Source organism: Lepidochelys kempii, chromosome 4 (genome assembly GCF_965140285.1).
Source record: "Lepidochelys kempii isolate rLepKem1 chromosome 4, rLepKem1.hap1, whole genome shotgun sequence".
Taxonomy (NCBI): domain Eukaryota; kingdom Metazoa; phylum Chordata; order Testudines; family Cheloniidae; genus Lepidochelys; species Lepidochelys kempii.
In genome coordinates, this window is record NC_136383.1 from 72,455,565 (window position 1) to 72,474,822 (window position 19,258).

The 19,258-nt window shown below is 41.0% G+C and overlaps 1 protein-coding gene across 1 annotated transcript in view; it reads right to left on the reverse strand.

Annotated features, from left to right (window-relative positions):
• GLRA3 (glycine receptor alpha 3) overlaps nucleotides 1-19,258 on the reverse strand; it is a 142,814-nt gene that overhangs the window by 36,859 nt on the left and 86,697 nt on the right. Inside the window, exon 5 of the mRNA XM_073340081.1 lies at nucleotides 13,915-13,997. Within this exon, the coding sequence (XP_073196182.1) occupies nucleotides 13,915-13,997 (83 nt within the window). The remainder of the gene's footprint in view (nucleotides 1-13,914; nucleotides 13,998-19,258) is intronic.

The window sequence follows — 19,258 nt, forward strand, 5'->3', positions numbered from 1 at the left end:
CATGGATGGCAGACTGTATAGTTGGGAAGCCGATTTTGATGTGCTTTCAGAAAAGGGAGAGTTTTTCTTGAAATCAGACAGGGAATGAGGGGATCCAAGGAGAGTGAAGGTGGCTGCCACTACCTGAATCACACAGCGTTATCTGTTTCAACAGATAATTGTTTTTCTGTATTAGGTGCTGTTGCGGACAAGGAAGAGCAGAGAGAGATGTAACAAGTGCATTTATTTGGGGAAAAGAATGCAAGGGTTATAGAGTTTGATTAACCTGAGAAGGAACTGTCAGGGAATCTGGGGACTCAGGAGGACCTCTCGTTGAGAATAATGAGCCAGTTAACAAGAAGGTGACCTTTTTGATTCATAGGGCCTGATACTTATGATGGTGCAGGGTTACTGATTTATACTTAAGCATTATCAGAACTTTGGCTGGGAAGGGTATTATTACTGGTTTCTGTTATTTTGGAGTGAGGTATCGTTGTATTACCATCTATGTTACCATCAGAGTCAGAAGCTGAGGAAAGGGTTTGTTTGTTTGTTTGTTTTTCTTCCAAAAAAAGGGGATCTTCAGCTATCAGGAATCGGGGGCCTATTCCTCTTTTGAACATGGATTATAAAATTTTGACTTCCATTCAACCCAAGAGGATAGGGGAAAATAGCAGGGAAATTATTGCAATCTAATGCAGTTGAAAGTCATACAATGGCAGATCTTGTGTAAATTGTGGAAAATATTTGAAAATGGGTGAACGTGGTGATTGTGAGAAAGGTAGGGTTATGTTTTGGCCTCGGATCAGGCCAAAGCTTTTGATCAAGTGAAACTGTCTTACTTATGATTGGTCCTGTCTCAGTCTGGTATACCCTCACAGTTTCTTAACTGGCTACAGATTTTGTACAGATTTCATGCACTATGTATTCCTTTAGTAAATGGGCGAAGGAGAGAGGCTATACAGATACATACTGGGGTAAGGCAAGATTGTCCTTTGAATGCATTGTTATATATATATTGATCTTTTATTGTGGGCAGTCTGTGATATCAGGGGTTTCAGGTCTTAAATGCATGGATTAAGGGGGAGATGACTTTCACTCTATCAATGACTATTTTCACCCATGGATGATGCCACAGTGGTTGCAGGCAGTACAAAAGATAGGGACTTTTTTGACATTGTAAACATTTAGCAGCTGCAACTGGAGTAGGGCTTGGGGGGATATTTTGGGGGGAAGATGACTCCAAGTGGGCTCTTTCCATGTTCTTTGTTTAACACGCTTGGTGGCGGCAGCATAGGGTTCAAGGACAAGGCAAAGTTTGTACCTTGAGGAAGTTTTTAACCTAAGCTGGTAAGAATAAGCTTAGGGGGTCTTTCATGCAGGTCCCACATCTGTATCCTAGAGTTCAGAGTGGGGAAGGAAGCTTGACAAGCATACACAGTGGCAGATATTTCATGGTATTTGGTATGCCAGAGGTAACTTTCAAGGAAAACACAGAGAGAGGCTGCTGCCAGGAAGCCTGCTCTGCATCAGAGAAGACAATGGAACACATTTTATTATTCTGCTCCTTTATCATCCACAGCTGGGAGCTGATGTTCTCAAAGCTGCAAGTCCCACTGTTGTGCAGCCAGACTTATGAACAACTGGCTCTTGGACATTTTCACACACCATAGGATTCGGCATCTTCCTCGATAAGGAAGGTCAGACATTTGCAGCATATTTTCTTTGAGAAGCTGGCAGTTGTTAGTTAATGCAATGGTTTTCTACTCTGTGTCAAAGCTGCTGTTCAGCCTGATTTTAGGCACAGAACGGCTTACCTCAACCTCTAGCCCACACTATCTGTGCACTCAGTCAATTGCTGGCAATGGCAGAGGAAAAAAAATACAAATGAGTTTGGTGGAGAGGTGGTCGGCATGGGGGTGGTGCTAGGATACCAAATTAACCTTCTACTTTTGAGGGAAAAGAGTCAAGGCTGGGTGGGTTTGGCTGATTTATTTTTGTATCCATGATTTGTCCTCATTGTGACTGTAATTTTGGAGTTTTGTTTTGAAGTTTTTATTTACACACACACACACAGTGAAACCCTGACCCCAGGATAGCCAACAGCACAGTGGCTAGGACACTGCTGGCCTGGGAAGTGGGGAGCAGAGGCCCATGTTCAAATCATCGTCTGAATTATGTAGTGCCCTGGTGAATGCACTAACCACTGGGCTATTGGCTATTCTGGGGTGGTCTCATATTTATCCCAAGGCAGAAAAGGAAAATTTATGAAATCTCAAGAACGTGTGAGGGATGAGAAAACTAAGTTTTACCCAGCTCTAGAAGGGACCTTGAGAAGTTCCCGAAGATACACAAACATGCAGATAGGGTAGTTGATACAACCCAGGCATCTGAGCCTGAGCATCTGAAAGGAAATTAATACCCAAAAATGGTGGCACTTCAGTGAGCCACTTGTTCTGCACTACTCTTCAGACCCAGTGTCCTGTCTGCCAGCAAAGTTTCTCCAGGAGCCATGCTATTCTATTTGTTTTGCCTTCTCCAAAAATGGTAAAGTTGCATAGGCATTATTGCTTGTCTCACCAGCATTATCTCCCATATTGATATCTGGCCAAAAATACATGGGCTCTCCATCCTCCCTTCCATGTACTTTTTTAAAAATGGCAACTGATACAGGGATGAATTTTGAGTTTAACTCACTTCTCCCAGGGAAATCCCCTCCCTCCACCCTTTACTTATTACATGTCCTAGTTCTTTTGTAGCTTCTTGGACACAATCTTATTTCTGATTGGGTGGACAAGTTGACCAACTGTCTTCTGGAGAGCATACCATTGGTATGGGTTATCTGCAGAGGACAGTAAGAGCCGGATCCAAATCCCACTCAAATCAATAGGAGTCTTTCCATAGACTTCAGTGGGCTTTAGAACAGTGCCTAAGTACCTGTTTCCTCATTCTTTATGGAGACTAAGCATGCTACTTCCATTGCTATCTCCATTCTTTCATTCCAGCTTTGCAGGACACAGATCTGCAAACTACACATGTACCTGCTTCTCCGGTACTGCAGCATGACATTCTGCCACTGTGTCAACAGGATATCTTCACTTCCTTTTTTAGTGTGACAATTTGACAAAGATCATATTTATTATTGGTCTTAAGAAACACCAGGAGTGCAAGGGCTGGGAGTGTGGCGTTACAGACGGGGGGTCAGCTTTCATTTTGAACCAAACACTCAAAATAATACCATTTTATTGTTCTTCCCTTCCATTCAGTTTGATAACTACACTGCATAGGCTTTGAGTAATTACCAATACTTTTTAATAGAAATAAATTCATCCTCCTGGAGGGTATATAATGTTGCTTGCATTAAAAAGATCAACATAGAAAAGTGCGAATTATGCCTTTTTGTTCTTTCAAAGGCAAAATTCTCCTCTGAGTCATGTTGTAGGTTTTTTGTTTGTTTTGTTTTTTGGGGTGTTTGGGTTTGTTGTTATTTATACCACAGTCTGAATGTCTGTTGACTGTACTGCCTTTTATCCACTTGCAGACATCCCAGGGATATCAATGGGAGTTCTTCATGAACTTTATATAGCTCTCCACACTAAGGAGAATTTTGCCCTTAATTTGGGTATTTTGAATGGGACACCTTTGACTTTTTAAATCACAGACTGAAGCACTTGTAGCTATTTGAGGCACTTTCATTTATTCGGGTTCAGAATTAGTAAAGCATTTGCTAGCCACGGCATCATCCATGAAGCGAGACTTTAAAAGATTTACTATGAAAAGGTTTTAAATGTTTTTTCAAGAAAAAGACTTAGGAAAACTTTACTTGTACAGGCTAAAGCAGTGTGTTCAGTCAGTTAAAAAACAGAGGGGGGAAAAGAAGACCGTGGGGAAAACTTATTTATGAGAAACCTATAAGAAAAGAACCAACTGACTTGTTAAATTAAGCACTTATATTACAACAATTAAGCTAGCAGCGCGCTGTGCTTGCTTAAATATTTAAAATGTTACTTTACCCTCACACACAAATAAGTCTGCTTTCCCCTCAGTCACGCATGCAACTCAGACACATTGTTAGATATTTGTAGGGTGTTAACACTTACTAAACTTCCTCTGACTGTAGCCTGACCAGATATTCTTTATGTAGCTTGCTGGAAATGATTCCCAGAAGGCTTTAAGTGACTCTCCATTGTGGAAGTATTTGTAACTCTTAGAATAAAAGTAGTTGCTACTCTTTAACTTTTGTGATTACGACACAGGAGAGGTAAGAAACTGAAATCCTATTAAAGTATTTCTGATGCAGTAATTGGGAAAATATGAAATTCATTTTAGCTTTTAATCAGTAAAAGTTATTATATAGAGTAATCCCATTTGGAAGCATATGTTATGGTGAAGAGAGACAAGTATGATATTGTTGCCCCTTTGGCCCGAGGGGCTAGCCAATATTCACGGCCTTACAGGATAGGAGAAGAAAATGTTAATATGAATCAAAGAATGTACACAATGTCCTGTTTCCCCAAGCACAGTAGAAACAAACAGCCAGCAGTTTCCTTGCTCCAAAATCCTCCTGTGCCCCTCCAAAGAGCTCTGTGCCCAAGAAGCTCCATATCTCAGCCTCCTCTCAAAGTTTCTTCTCCTATTAATACCCCGTAGCCTGAAAACCTACTCCTAGTCCCTGCATTTTTAGTCAGGGAAATCCCTATCATGGCTATCAGCAGTGAGGCCACAGCTTCCACTATTTCCCCCTATATGACCTGCGTCTTCGTGACCTGGGTTCCAATGTAGAAGCAATGGAGCAGTGAAGAGGGGAAATAGCACATGCTTTTATCTTTACAAAGAGCATAGAAATTGTTCTGTGTCAGAGGTGCTGCCCCCTGGAAATAGTCTGCTTGCTACAGCACACAAGTGGGGATTGCTCCCTCTGTGCTTTTTAATGCAAATCCCCAAAAGTGATTGGAAAGGTGAGTGTCTGGTTTTTCTTCCCCTGCAGCACCAGTCGAAGAAACTAGCCAGCTTCAGAGAGGGGAACAAAATGCTACAACTCAGTGGATGGTGCAATATGTGATCTGCCTTTATGCTCTCTGAGCACAGGCCTTCCCAAGTGACCTCTCGGATAGCATGGCTCTACATCATTCCCTGCTTAGTGCTGTGGTTAAATGTTACAATCTAGTCCTAAAATATCAGCATTCTGATAGGAAACCAAAATATAAAAGGAAAGAGTGGGCCATATTTTCCTCTTGGGGACAACGTACAAATAAAGGGCCAGTCCCTGGCCAGCATAAATCAGCATAGCTTTATAAACCTTAATGGAGCTAAGCTAACTTACCCCAGCTAGATCTGGCTGGTAATTTATTTTTAGTTAATTAATGTCATTTTAGGCAGTTTAAACCTGATTGTCCCCCATGAAGGCTACTCCCAGATAGTGGAAAGGCAACTCCAAAGTTCATCTCAGAGTTTACTACACATCCTTCCACAGGGTGGTTGGGAGATGACCCCATGGAGGATAAGCAAATGCTTATTTCTCCATAAACTGCAGCTCCTTGGAGACCTGTGACTCCGAACTGCCAATGATCTTTTCCATTATGCTATCCCCTTTTCTGCAACAGGAAGCTCCTCCGCTGGTTGCTTTCCTTGTAACATCCCCTGTAATAGGCTTCCCACCCACAGAAGAAGAACCTAAGTAAATTAATCTGGAGTGGTTGAGTATGAATTCATTTGGAAGAGATTTCACCAGATATATTTTACTGGAGCAAGATGTGATTTTTCCCATCTCCTAATATTGGGCTCTCCATTGTAAAAATCCACTCCTTTCCTTTTCATTAACAAACACACAACTGGTCTCAAACACCCAGAGATCTCTAGTGTTTCCGTACAGAAGAGTTCCGTTTGGCTAGACATTTGCCTTCCAGTTCTCCTAGTCACAGTGACTTATCTGAGTTCTGCTCTCATTATTTTTTATGATTACTATTTATGGCTCATGTTCAAGAGTAACCTTGGTTTGATGACTGAATCCAAACAATCCTCTAGGCAGCCAGTTGAGGTAAGAAATACCATCATTTTGACCATGGTGATTTTTAAAATTTTCCTGCAAGGCAACCCAAAAATGTGCTTGCAGAAAAGAGGAAAGAATGAGAATCTGCCTGTAGATTATAATTCTAAAGATATGGCAGATGTTTAAACTTTGACCTGAGACCCAGTGTAGAATCAGTGGAGCAGGCCAAGGATTTTACGTGTTGATACGTCAGGGTTCAGCCTAAGAAATAAAGTGTTAAATATGTAATTCTTTCTTTAATTCTATTATATATTCATTTCTTTTTTTAAATGAAATAATCAAACATGCAGCTCCCTAAGGGCTAAATAAATGGACCAATACCACAAAAAATCCATATCAAGAGAAACATTTCTTGAAAAATCTTACTGACGACAATCTTGTGCCATCGCTACTATGTTCTTCTTTTAGGGATGGGAGATGGTTTGAGATCACAAGGTTAGTCTACAGGTCCCATGGAGCCTGACTAGCTACAGGAAAATTAAGCACCAAGCCTGTGGATCCCTGTGAATACCTGCTCCTTCGCATTGCCCTCTAAGCCATTCTGATAAAATGTCTCCCTCTGGAGCTGTGCCACCATGGTCTCCTGCTTTGCTTATGTCCTCCCCTACCTTAAGAGGGCAGAGAGTATAGTTTCCAGCAGAATCCCATGTGAATATGTTGTTGGGGTTGGAGGAGCACATGGCAATAAGCAAAGCTGTTCCCTAGCTCAGTCCCCACATGCCTAAAACCCAGCACACCCATTCCATACCTATAGATCAACATCTGTGTAGTGTTAATGTGGAAGAGTTTCTATGGGGTCAAGCACCAGCCCTGGATTTGGTGACACCTTTTTTTCCTTTTGGGAGATCTTTCTGCACTGGATGGGAGTTTCTGGTCTAAGATTATGAACTTTCTCCTCTCTGCAGTGCTGTTGCCTCTGTATACTGGTGTTTAAATGTATAGCTGAAGCATTCCTTTACAAATTCTTCTTGTGACTAAAACACAACAGGTTGGATTGCCTCCTCTCACAGTAAAGCACTTAGAAGGAGATCATGGGGAGTAAATCTCTCTCATGGAGATGGAGTTCCTCACCATTGTTATATCTGGGAAAGGTGGGGAGATGGTTTCTCCACAGCATAATACAGGCACATGGAGGTCCTGTGCCTCCATAGCTACTCTGGCCCCCATGGGGGCCCTTTTCTCTGGGCATGGCTGCTCTTGGTGGGAGAACAATTGGAAAGACAATGCAATCTCAGAATGGATTATCAGCTCTGTATGGCTGGCGGTGGAGAAACAATATGCACATTCCATCCCCTCCCAGGCCTGCCCTTGGCCTGACCACTCCTGTCCTCATCTGCACAAACTGTTTTCTCCACCTGTCTGGTATCTGGACCCATAGAGTGCTCTCCACAGAGCTCCAGAAAGGAAAGAAATGATGCTGCTCAAGCAGCTGAACTTTTCAGTGCAGGAGGGGAGAATTCTCTGCATAGGAGAACTTCTTTCCATGCACATCTCAGTGGGAGGATCTTCCCCTAAAAGTCTAGATGGTGGGTTGGATTAGCCTTTATTGTCTATAAAGACTGAGTAATCAAGGAACTATAAAAGGGGGAAAAGTTATTCATTTTAAACATTAAGGGATATATTCATTAAAATAATAATCCGATAATGGAGGCGTTTTCATACTTCCTTACATATATTTGTGTTTCATGCTCAATTTCTCCCTTGTTAAGAGGCCTAATCTTTACCTGAGCCAGTAGCTTCCTTTAGTTATTGCTTAAGGTTGTAGGAATATTACATTTCACAGAAATTCATAAAGCAATCTAAGCAAGGTGTCTTTCCCACCCACTCAAAACAACATTAATCCATGAATAAATGGAATGCAGTGAAGTATAATAAAAGATAAATTTAACAAGGGAGAGACACAAAAAGCTCTATTAAGGGGAAATATTGTGCTGAGGAGAGATGTCACAAGAATAAGATATGTTTCTAGCTATCATTATTCTATATATTGTTCAAATAGAACAGAAATAAAATTATCAGGGAGGCTCTTGAGCTGCCCTGGCATGAACACTGCTCTTTTCATACTATTGTTATCATTCATTTATTTTCCTCCTTTTTAATATATAGTTTCCTAGAATTGGAGACCAGAAGGGACCATTATGATCATCTAGTCTGACCTCCTACATAACCCAGGCTGTAGAGTCTCACCCAGTAATTTCTGTATCAAGCCCATCATTTCTCTTTGAGCTATAGCAGGTCTTTTAAAAAGATATCTAGTCTTGCTTTAAGGAGATGGAGGGGAGCCCCAACCAGTTCATTTCAGTTGGTAAGGATAAAGAAAACTATTTTTCAGTAAGAGTTTGGTAAAACCCATTCTTAAAAAATTGCAAAAATATTTGCAATTAAAAAAGTCCTACACCACCTACTGATATAAATAACATATGTCACTGTCCCAATATCACAGCTGTAGATCCAAGGGGTTGGAGAGACCTTGGGAATACTATCTCAAGGGCTGCTGAAGACTGAGCATGTCACCAAGGAATGGTTTGGGGAGAAAAGTTGTAAACAAGAGCTGCACTTAGAGCCCTCCGTGCAGGGGGCACAACAGCAGCAGTGGTTGAGATTCTGCTACTGAGCAGTAACATTATTTCACAACATGCTCATGTGTACTTAAGAGAGATTCCAGTAAGAAATGAATTGTACATGTTGCAGCTTGCTGTTCTAAATATCTGTGAGGCCTGAAATCTTTGCTCAGGTGAGTAATCTTTATGGAAGCAGTCTCATTGACTTAAATGGGACTACTCCAGCATCAGCACTACTCAAATGAGTATGGTTTGTAGGCTCAACCCGGATGGAGGTGAAAATAAGGAGATGGAAAAATAATTGTCCAAAACCATTTCTGGTTATTTGTTACAAGAAAATAACCCTGATTGTTCCAGCTTCATCCTCATGAAGTATTAACAGAAAAATCAAGTTCTTCTCTATATTTTGAGTTTATAAAGAGGCCATCTAGTAAACCCACTAAAAGTCTTTTATTGGAGAGGAAAAGAGCAAAGGTATATTGTTGGTAAAGGAGGTGGTTAAATTCAAGGCACAGATGAACTGGGCCATATTTCTTTCTTTCTTACGGGGAATGAGGACCTCCGGAATCCATGCTAATTCGTTTATGTGCTACTGTTTTGATTTTCCGTGGAATGGTAGTGAAAGTATTGTTTAAAATGCTTTGACTTAAATCGTAACTTGTCAGTCTGTCTTAACTAAAGGACAGCACAGATCTGCACCACTGAAGGAGCATCTCAGAGAATGAATTAAGACAATTCCTCTTCCGCTTCTCTCTTGCTCTTGGTGGGGATTAAGTTACCTCATCCCTTTTGATAGAGAGTTTACGTCCTGAAAATCCGAGCCAGCTGATCTGGCTGTCAGACAGGTGGGTGGAGCCAGGGCTCCTCACCACCCCAAATGTGCTCACTTGATTGCAGTGTGGCAAATGGGGCAACAGCCCCTACTCTTCTGCCTACATCTGGAGTCACAATCAGATCAGGATGAAGCAGGGGAGCAAGGGGTGGGGAGCATGAGGGGTATGTCCCCTGACTTCCTTGTGCAACCAAGTAAAAGCTATGACAACATATCCATTTTTGAATAAGGTTATAGATCATTTACTGGTGTGACGGGAAGACTGTGTATTTACAGAAAAATTAATTTGTATTTTTGTACCACTCTTTACCTTTGTGAGTATCATCTGGGTGTACCACATGATTATGCAACAGGGGATTTACTCCCACTGAAACGGATGATTAACATGAAGACTTCAGTGCAAAAGGTTCTGCTGGAAATTATAACATCAATAATGCTATGCAGCTAATAAGTGTTTGTTGGCTCCCTAGGGTGCAGTTAGTGAGAATTTGTAAGTTTCTATAAAACAAAGCAGGTTCTATTGCATAAGAATGTTCAGATGCTGTATTATCTATGCTTACTATGGTCAAAAGAGAGGAAAAACATAGGAAAGTTTTATGAATTTTTTTAATCAAGTAAATGTTTCAAGATTGCATGTTAAAACTCATAACTTTCTGAATGCAAAAAGAGGTTTTAAATTATTTTTTTCTGTGTGTTCGGTGAAATGTGATTTTTGTTTGCTTTGTGGAAACATTCTTATATAGAGCAAATGTACCTGGCATATGTATGCGCTCCAGTATAATTGCCTCCTGGTAACATTTGCTGTAGTTACACTTAATTATAAAAGCCAGATCATGGCATCAGTTGTTAAAAAGATTTCCCATTGTGCTCAATGAAAAGTTCTGTGTAAACACTGATTGTGCAGTATGACCTAAAGTGCCTTGACCTTTGAAACAAGTAACTAAGGTTGCCATTCAATTTTTTTGTCAGGAAAATTCCTGTTCAACTCAGCCATTAATCTGACATTCAGAGACCACTTGACAATATTACCATCCACCCTGTCATAAATATAAAGGGAAGGGTAAACCCCTTTGAAATCCCTCCTGGCCAGGGGAAAGCTCCTCTCACCTGTAAAGGGTTAAGAAGCTAAAGGTAACCTCGCTGGCACCTGACCAAAATGACCAATGAGGAGACAAGATACTTTCAAAAGCTGGGAGGAGGGAGAGAAACAAAGGGTCTGTGTCTGTCTGTAGTCGTCTTGGCCAGGGACAGAACAGGAATGGAGTCTTAGAACTTTTAGTAAGTAATCTAGCTAGGTATGTGTTAGATTATGATTTCTTTAAATGGCTGAGAAAAGAATTGTGCTGAATAGAATAACTATTTCTGTCTGTGTATCTTTTTTGTAACTTAAGGTTTTGCCTAGAGGGGTTCTCTATGTTTTTGAATCTAATTACCCTGTAAGATATCTACCATCCTGATTTTACAGGGGGGATTTCTTTATTTCTATTTACTTCTATTTCTCATTAAAAGTCTTCTTGTAAAACACTGAATGCTTTTTCATTGTTCTCAGATCCAAGGGTTTGGGTCTGTGGTCACCTATGCAAATTGGTGAGGCTTTTTATCCAACATTTCCCAGGAAAGGGGGAGTGCAAGTGTTGGGAGGATTGTTCATTGTTCTTAAGATCCAAGGATCTGGGTCTGTAGTCACCTAGGCAAATTGGTGAGGCTTTTTACCAAACCTTGTCCAGGAAGTGGGGTGCAAGGTTTTGGGAAGTATTTTGGGGGGAAGGACGCGTCCAAACAGCTCTTCCCCAGTAACCAGTATTAGTTTGGTGGTGGTAGCGGCCAGTCCAAGGATAACGGGGGTAATATTTCGTACCTTGGGGAAGTTTTGACCTAAGCTGGTAAAGATAAGCTTAGGAGGTTGTTCATGCAGGTCCCCACATCTGTACCCTAGAGTTCAGAGTGGGGGAGGAACCTTGACACACCCACTGTAATGAAAGGCAGGACTAACTTTCAAAATCACCTTGCAATTTGTTTTTTAAAAGCCTACAATAAAATCATACAGTGAATAATTTTGACAGATTCAGTGATGCTGAATCACCTCCCAATGATGTTTATTCACCTTTCTCACTGTCCCTCCGTGTTCCAATTAAAAAAAAAATTAATGATGCCTCTTTCAACCCTTCAACGTACACGTGGTTTTGAAACACTGTAAGAAATTAATCCATCAAGTTAGGCATCTGTTTTGCTTCTCTGTCTTAATATTCTAAATAATCCACTGTGCACATTCTAGATACAGGAATCTCATTAATACTTTTACTTATGAACATTTTAATTACAATACTAAAAATATAAAGCAAAGAGCATATTATAAGATATATATTTATCATTTTTGCTAAATATTTCTGTCTTTGTGTATCACTACATTTCACACTATTCTTAACTGACTTATTTCTCATCAGTGAAGGCTCTCTCGGTATACATCATCCCCTCTTGTAGAAACACCTTCAGGAAGGGGATGTGGGGGATGAACTCGCTTCCAGACATCACATCCAAATGATCCCATAGTAAGGGTAGGGTTTGGCCCCTTTGCAGAGAAGGCCATCCCTAAACTCGGCAGAGACTAGGGGAGGTCCAAACCATCTGTGTGAGTGTCTAGTGCTCTGCACTAGCTCAAGTTAAATCCCAGGACCTTACAGTACCGCTGCAGGTCCCAGAGCTGAATGGGGGGATGGTTCTGTGGAGGTGACTAAGCACCTTTTTCTCATAGCTGGAGGGAGTTTTGTGAACAGAGCCTCCCCTCCATTTATGTATCAAAGGGAGAGTCATCTGGGCCTTGATTATTTTTTTTAAAAAATTAGCATGGGCACAGTTTAGATTATGGAAAGAAATAATGCTCCGACATATTCACCTTGCATTTTGTTTTAATGGACATCCTGAGATAGATATTATGCATAGTATAAAGCGTTATCAAGCATCATTTTTGTTTCACATGAGTGGTGGGTATTTCACAAGAGTGGTGGTTAACTCAAATGTATTTCAACTGAACTGTTCCTTTAATCTGAAGTCTTAAATCTTTTTCCAATTAAGGAGAATTTGTTAGGCCTCCATATGTATACTCAAATGGAGGCCTAACAAAGATAGCATATAAATTACTTCGACTAGTATGCTTGCTTTTTCCAGGGTGGAATTATTAGAACATAATAAATGCTGTGTTTTGTGTTAAAGCTTCACTCTCTGTATATATTTTAATGCTTTAAGTTGAAGAACTTAATACCACTAGGCCCTTCTTTCCCTACTGTTTTTTGTTGGCTACATTAAATGGCAAGCTGGTTATGTGGTACAAATTCCATTGAGTCCATCAGTAAGTCTTCATTATACAGTCCTTTGATGTCAGAAGAAGTTTTGACTTGGTAAAGATCAAGGGGCATATTTATGTTCAACTGATCTCTACCTGGATGGTCCCTTCCATATGTAGGTCTCTGCCACCCTTATAGAGAGGGCTCAATATGCTGCCTTTTCCATGGATCTTAGACAGGGTGTTCTGTGGATTCAAGGAGTTATATGGGTTGAGAAGGTGGGTGGGCTGAGGGATGGAGTACGTGGGGGATGCATATCATCCTATCTTTGCCAAGTGGAGATTCCACTATAAATACAGCCAAAGGATTTATTTCCTTTCCACAGCTCTCTCCTCTATGTTGGGAAAATCCCCCTTTTAGGATGATCCCAAGGAAAGCCAGAGACATGGGAATCTAATGGGGACATTGTAGAGCTACAGAGCTGGGCCAGATCAGAGGAGCAGGGCCTTGTATGGATGACTCTTGACTCTTTTCCTTCTGGATCCCCATGGATTTCAGAGTATTCACAGAGTGTGTAGACTAGTCTCTCACTTTATTTTGTTGAGGTACCATCCTTTTCCTGCCAACTCTGAGTAAAGACTTTAGAAAGGGTCCTTAGTGAAGAAGGGGCCATATTCTGATGTTACTGACATTTGTGTAATAGAATCAAGAATTTATGTCAACATACAGTGTTACATTTTTTAAAAATGAACAGCATTCTAGGAAAAAATACTGCATAGGCATGCTAAAAACTGAATACTATAATACTGAAATGCAGGTCTCTGAAATCAGGTTGAATTTGTTAAACTGGAAGTACTCACCAAAGCTCATATTTTAGAATAATGGAACTTTTCTGAAATAATTCCACAAACCTCTCAAAATAAATAATACTTTACAACTTATGGACCAGAATCTACAACCCTTACTCATGCTGAGAAGTAATTTACTATCTGCATAATACTACTCAAAGGATGGCAGACTCTGGCCCTTAAGAAATTTTTTGGATTCAAGCAGTGCTGTATATTGTATGGGAAGGCCATAATTGTACAGAACGTTAACAAAGCATGCTTATTTTGAAAAGGCAGAATTCTCTATATTACCACCTTTTCTATCCCAGCATGTACTGTCATCTTTATACAGTTATTCGTAGAAGAATACTTTGTTCACACTTACAACTTTCCAGCTGCATTATACATGTTTGCACATCCATTGGGAAATTTTTGAGATCCATTGGACAGGACAGTATTAAAGTCAATCTGAAAGAATACAAAACCATTATTAAAAATATACCTCTAATACCATAGGGGGACATAGAACAAAAATGTTAACACACCTGTGGTTAGTGGTAGTTGAAAATAACTCAATGTATTTGTAAGAAACACTCTAACCCAATTGAACCATTCTGACTCTCTTGTAAGAATCCTGCTTTGCATTTGTGATTTAAAAAGAAAAGGAGAGTCAAAACATAAAACTAATCTAAAATATTATTTATTACAACCATATTCTCAAACTCAGTGGGTATTCCACAGAAATGCGTTGACATTTTTTATATTACTATAAAGTACAAAGATATTACAGTATTGCATATCCTTGGCATACAGTTTACCAAGTCGCTCTCCCCTAAGGAATTACATAACAGATGAGAGGTGCAACTCATGCTGGAAGAGTAATATAAGCATTTGTATCCTAAAAGGCAATACAGTTAAATTCCCAACATGAACATGTTAAAGGTGATGTTTCGGGTGTCAGTATTATACCAAAGGCATGCACCTGTGACTTTAAACTGCACAAACCACTTGCATTTTGTGGCATAATATTTCTAGTAAACCATGTTGCAGTTCTATAGGCACTAAACTTATTTTTAAATATGAAAATAATACCATAATTTATATTTAGTGTGATACTTGTTAGGGATAAGAAAGAAGAGATGCACAGAGAAAGAAAACAGTCTTGCTTTCATAGTTCCTACTGTGAATCATATCATGGAGATATTTTATTGGCCTTTCAGTTTTTGTGTAGTTTCTTTGACAGCATACTGTTGAAAATTATATAGTATGGATTAAATTTTGGCTAGTCTTTGGGTGGGTGAGTAGCAGCCTTACAAGGACCCTTCCTTCCATATGCTCCTCCTATGCAGGAGTCAGTCAAAAATATGCAGAGGGACTCTTCCCTAATAGCATCTCTTGAGACACAGATCATCCCAAAAGGGGCACAGAAAGGTCGAGTCTCATTCCACCCCTCAAACTCACACTGGCTAATAGAGCTAGCCAGCCACAGAAGGTAGCAAGAGCAGCATCTTCTGGGCATTCTACCCTGGTGTGCTGGGAAACTCTGGAGGCAAACTGGACCTGCTGTTTCCACTGAGGTGGTGCAGTCCCTCACCACCTTCTGTATGGGGCAGTGCTATAAGGTACAATAAAGCCCTATCATATGAAGCCCAGTTCAGCAAAGGACTTAAGCATGTTTTCAAGTCCCATGGAAGTCAATGAGTTGCTGCTGCTTTGCAGTACAACCCGTTTACACCACTCTGGCAGTATAAAAAGGCCACAAAATGTAATGCATAGTGTAAAGATGCCTTAGGGTAAATGGGAATCAGGCCCAATGACTTCAGTTGATTTAAATAGAACTTAAGCACAGTTTAAAGTTAAATATGTGCTTAAATGTTTTGCTGACTTGGGGGGCCTAAGCAAGAAATGGTAAAGGCTTATTTGGTAATGTAGGCCTTTCTTGCTAATGCAGGATTTCTTTCCCCCCCAGAATACTTTAAATTAGCGGTTCTCAAACTTTAGCAACCCAAGGACCCCATTTTGATTTAAAATTGTGCATAATCCCCCAAATTCCCCACTCAGCCCCAGGCCCTGCCCCCACTCCACCTCTCCCCGCCCCTGCTCCACGCCTACCCCAAACACACCCCATCTTCGGTCCTCCCCCGCCCTCCCAGCCCTTCCTGCATGCCGCTGAACAGCTGTTCCCTGGCATGCAGGAAGCACTGGGAGGGGGCTGTAGGAGTTGATCAGCAGGGCTGGCAGCCCCAGACTTGATTCCTTCCCCTCCTTCCAAGTGCCTCTTGCATGCCACAGAACAGCTACACCCTGGCATGCAAGAGGTGCTGGGATCAGTGGGGCCTGTGGACCCACTGGACTACGCTTGCAGACCCCCAGTGGTCTGCAGACCCCAGTTTGAGAAACAATGCTGTAAATCTGACTTTATCCAATCTAATTTGCAGTGTTTCCAGGAATTAGGTTTTCACCTCTTTCTTTGGGGTACTATGCCACAGACTAATAGGCAGCTTTTTATGATCCAAGACTAATTTATCAGTTATAAATTGCTACGAAGATACTAATACAGAAATATTAAATTCAGTGATCAAAATGTGAGTATAAAGTATTCTGATTGGGTCTACGAGTAATGATACTATATGTAATCCAGCGGAAATTACTCATGATAAATAAATACATAAATAGTGGTGCTGTTATAAAGAGGACAGTGCTGATTGTAAGAGAGCTCTGTGTTATTCTGCTGATTAGACATAATTGCTAAATTAAAGTTTAGTATTACAGTACTGTGACAGGGTTGGGCCAGATGGCTATAGGAGAGTAATAGCAGGCAGATATATTAGCCCCAGGCTAAGTAGGTCCCTTTTGCCCGAGTAAGGTAACAGGGGAGGTTCCAGAACAATCAGGAACCTTCTGGAGACAATTAAGACAGACAGGCTGATTAGAACACCTGCAGCCAATCAAGAAGCTGCTAGAATCAATTAAGGCAGGCTAATAGGGCACCTGGGTTTCAAAAAGGAGCTCACTTCAGTTTGTGGTGTGTGTGTGAGGAGCTGGAAGCAAGAGGCACTAGGAGCTGAGAGTGAGAACGCGGACTGTTGGAGGACTGGTGTGTACAAGCATTATCAGACACCAGGAGGAAGGTCCTATGGTGAGGATAAAGAAGGTGTTGGGAGGAGGCCATGGGGAAGTAGCCTAGGGAGTTGTAGCTGTCGCACAGCTGTTCCAGGAGGCACTCTAGACAGCTGCATTCCACAGGGCCCTGGGCTGGAACCCGGAGTAGAGGGCGGGCCCGGGTTCCCCCAAACCTCCCAACTCCTGGTCAGACACAGGAGGAGTCGACCTGGACTGTGGGTTCACGAAAACGGCCAAGCTGAGGGTTGCCGTGAAGCTCTAAGGCGAGCAAATCCTCCAATAAGCGCAAGACCCACCAAGGTAGAGCAGGAACTTTGTCACAGTACCTTGAATTAGAACTAAATGTAATCAACATTTTTCAACTTCGTTTGGATCCACTCAGTGGTAACATTCAGTTAAGAGAAAATGTAATAGTGTCAATTAAGAGGATTTCTTACCGGATTTCTTCTTGACCCTTACACAAAGTATATCATTAAACTCTCTTATCCCAGATGCATGATAATTATACCAGAGTGATGCGATGCCTACGCTATAGGTGCTATAGGAGTACACCTACAGTGCTGTAGCTGTCACTGTTAGCTTGTAGTACAGACACAGACTGTAGCAAAATAAGGGTTTTTCTGTAGCTGAAGGAACTCTCCTGCCCTGAACAATATTAGATGGACAGAAGCATTCTTCCATTGACCTAGCCTCATCTACCCTGGGAGTTAGGTCAGCATAGCCATAGTACTCAGGCCTGTGGATTTTTGACACCCCTCTGTGCCATAGCTATATTGATCTGAGTTTTAAGTATAGAACAGACCTGAGAATATAGACAATGGATGTGATCCCTGGATTCCTTTTCCTCCCAAAAGTCCCATTGACTTCATATGAAGTTTGCTTCTGCTTGAACATATGGACTATAAAAAGACCTAAATACCAATTTCTGCAGAAATAGCACGCTGAAAAGGTTTTATTATCTATTGCTGAACACTTGTATTTTTAATTATACACATTTACTTTTAGCCGTACATCATTTATTTAGGCTCCATGCCAGCACTTAGAAAAGGCTTGCAGGTGATGCAAATGACCTTTTACTGTGACTACTTTGTTTTACAATCACATCCCTGCAACTGATCAGAGAAAGATGCTGGCAAAAGTAAATCTCTGTAGCTACGGATACAACCAGAAAAGGTATGTAAATGTAGCAAGTAGACTGTCACACAATGACCTCTCATGGAAACATCTGTCGGAGGGCAAATGTAGATGCAAGGTCTGCAAGTTTTAAGGCAGGAGGACACTGGCAGCATTACCTGGCAATGATGGTAGTGGTTGATGTTTGAGATGAACAGCTTGCTGTCAAATTCAACAGGTCAGCCTGCAGAAGGTTAGGTGCAGTGTGAATAAGACTTTCCAGCACCTTTGTACCCCTCCCCCAGAACTCTGGGGTCAATCCATTTTGGCCTCAAGAACAAGTTAGAGTTGGAGGGCATGAGATATTGTTCCATTGGCCATGGATCATTAGTACACAGAATGTTTTGCCCATGCCCCTTCCCACTTTTGGTGCACTGTGTGCATGGCGCCAGGTATGCCAGCTTTACAGCACTTTGGGGTTCTCTGTAGGCAGGGATCCCCTACAGAAGGGGAAACCACAACTGCCCTGTTATGGAAGGTCCCCATTATGGGGGCTGACTGATAATCTGACCCCTTGTCTTTACTTTTCCAAAAAAACAAGTCTAAATGTAAATTCTAATTTAAAACAAAGTCTAAATTGAAAAATGGCTCTTTCATGGTTACTAATGTATATATGTGACTACATTCATCATTCACTTCTGGTCTGCATATGTTATTCACTTGCAATTACGTTTGGTGGAAAAAGAAAACTCAGCACTTTAAAGGTTGTCAACGTTCTCTTTTGAATGACAACTATTTCAGAATTACCTTGTCTATATTCAACAAATGCAAAACTAATTTAAATTCAGATGAATACTCATCTACATGTTGATTATACAATTTTGAGTCTTTTTTTATTGACTGGGTCTGTTGGTCCTGTTGAAATTTTTTGGCAATTAAATTATGGTAGAGTAATCACTGGAATTACCCTGGCACCATAAGAATTCTATGAACTAATTGGAGTTTACTCTCAGCACAATGAATGTTTGGTTTTATACCTTTAGTACAGTAATGTATCACATTCTTTTCAATGTGCATTCAAACTACTCCATTCTACCTCATCTAGACAAGACAGACCAAATCCCATTGAAGTCATTAGCAAAACTTTCAGAGACTTCAGTGGGGCTTGGATTTGAGCCTTAAATCCAACTCTGGGCCTTTAATCCAACTCTTACCCTTGCCAATCTGTGCCATATGAAATTAGGAGGGGGAATCAAGATGGTTCAGCATGATAGTGTCTGAACAGATTCCAAGAGCCATCTTGCCAGTGCATGTCAGCATGAATTAGAGAATATGGAGACGGTTCATGCAGCAGTGCTCCTTACTTGTGCTCCAAAATGGGAGTACTTTGTGCCCCCGACAGTCAGCTGTCAATGGCCGAGTGCATGCAAGAGAACGGGGGCCCTGACTATTTCCACAGACTGGCCAACCAGACCTCCTTGAGACATAGAAAT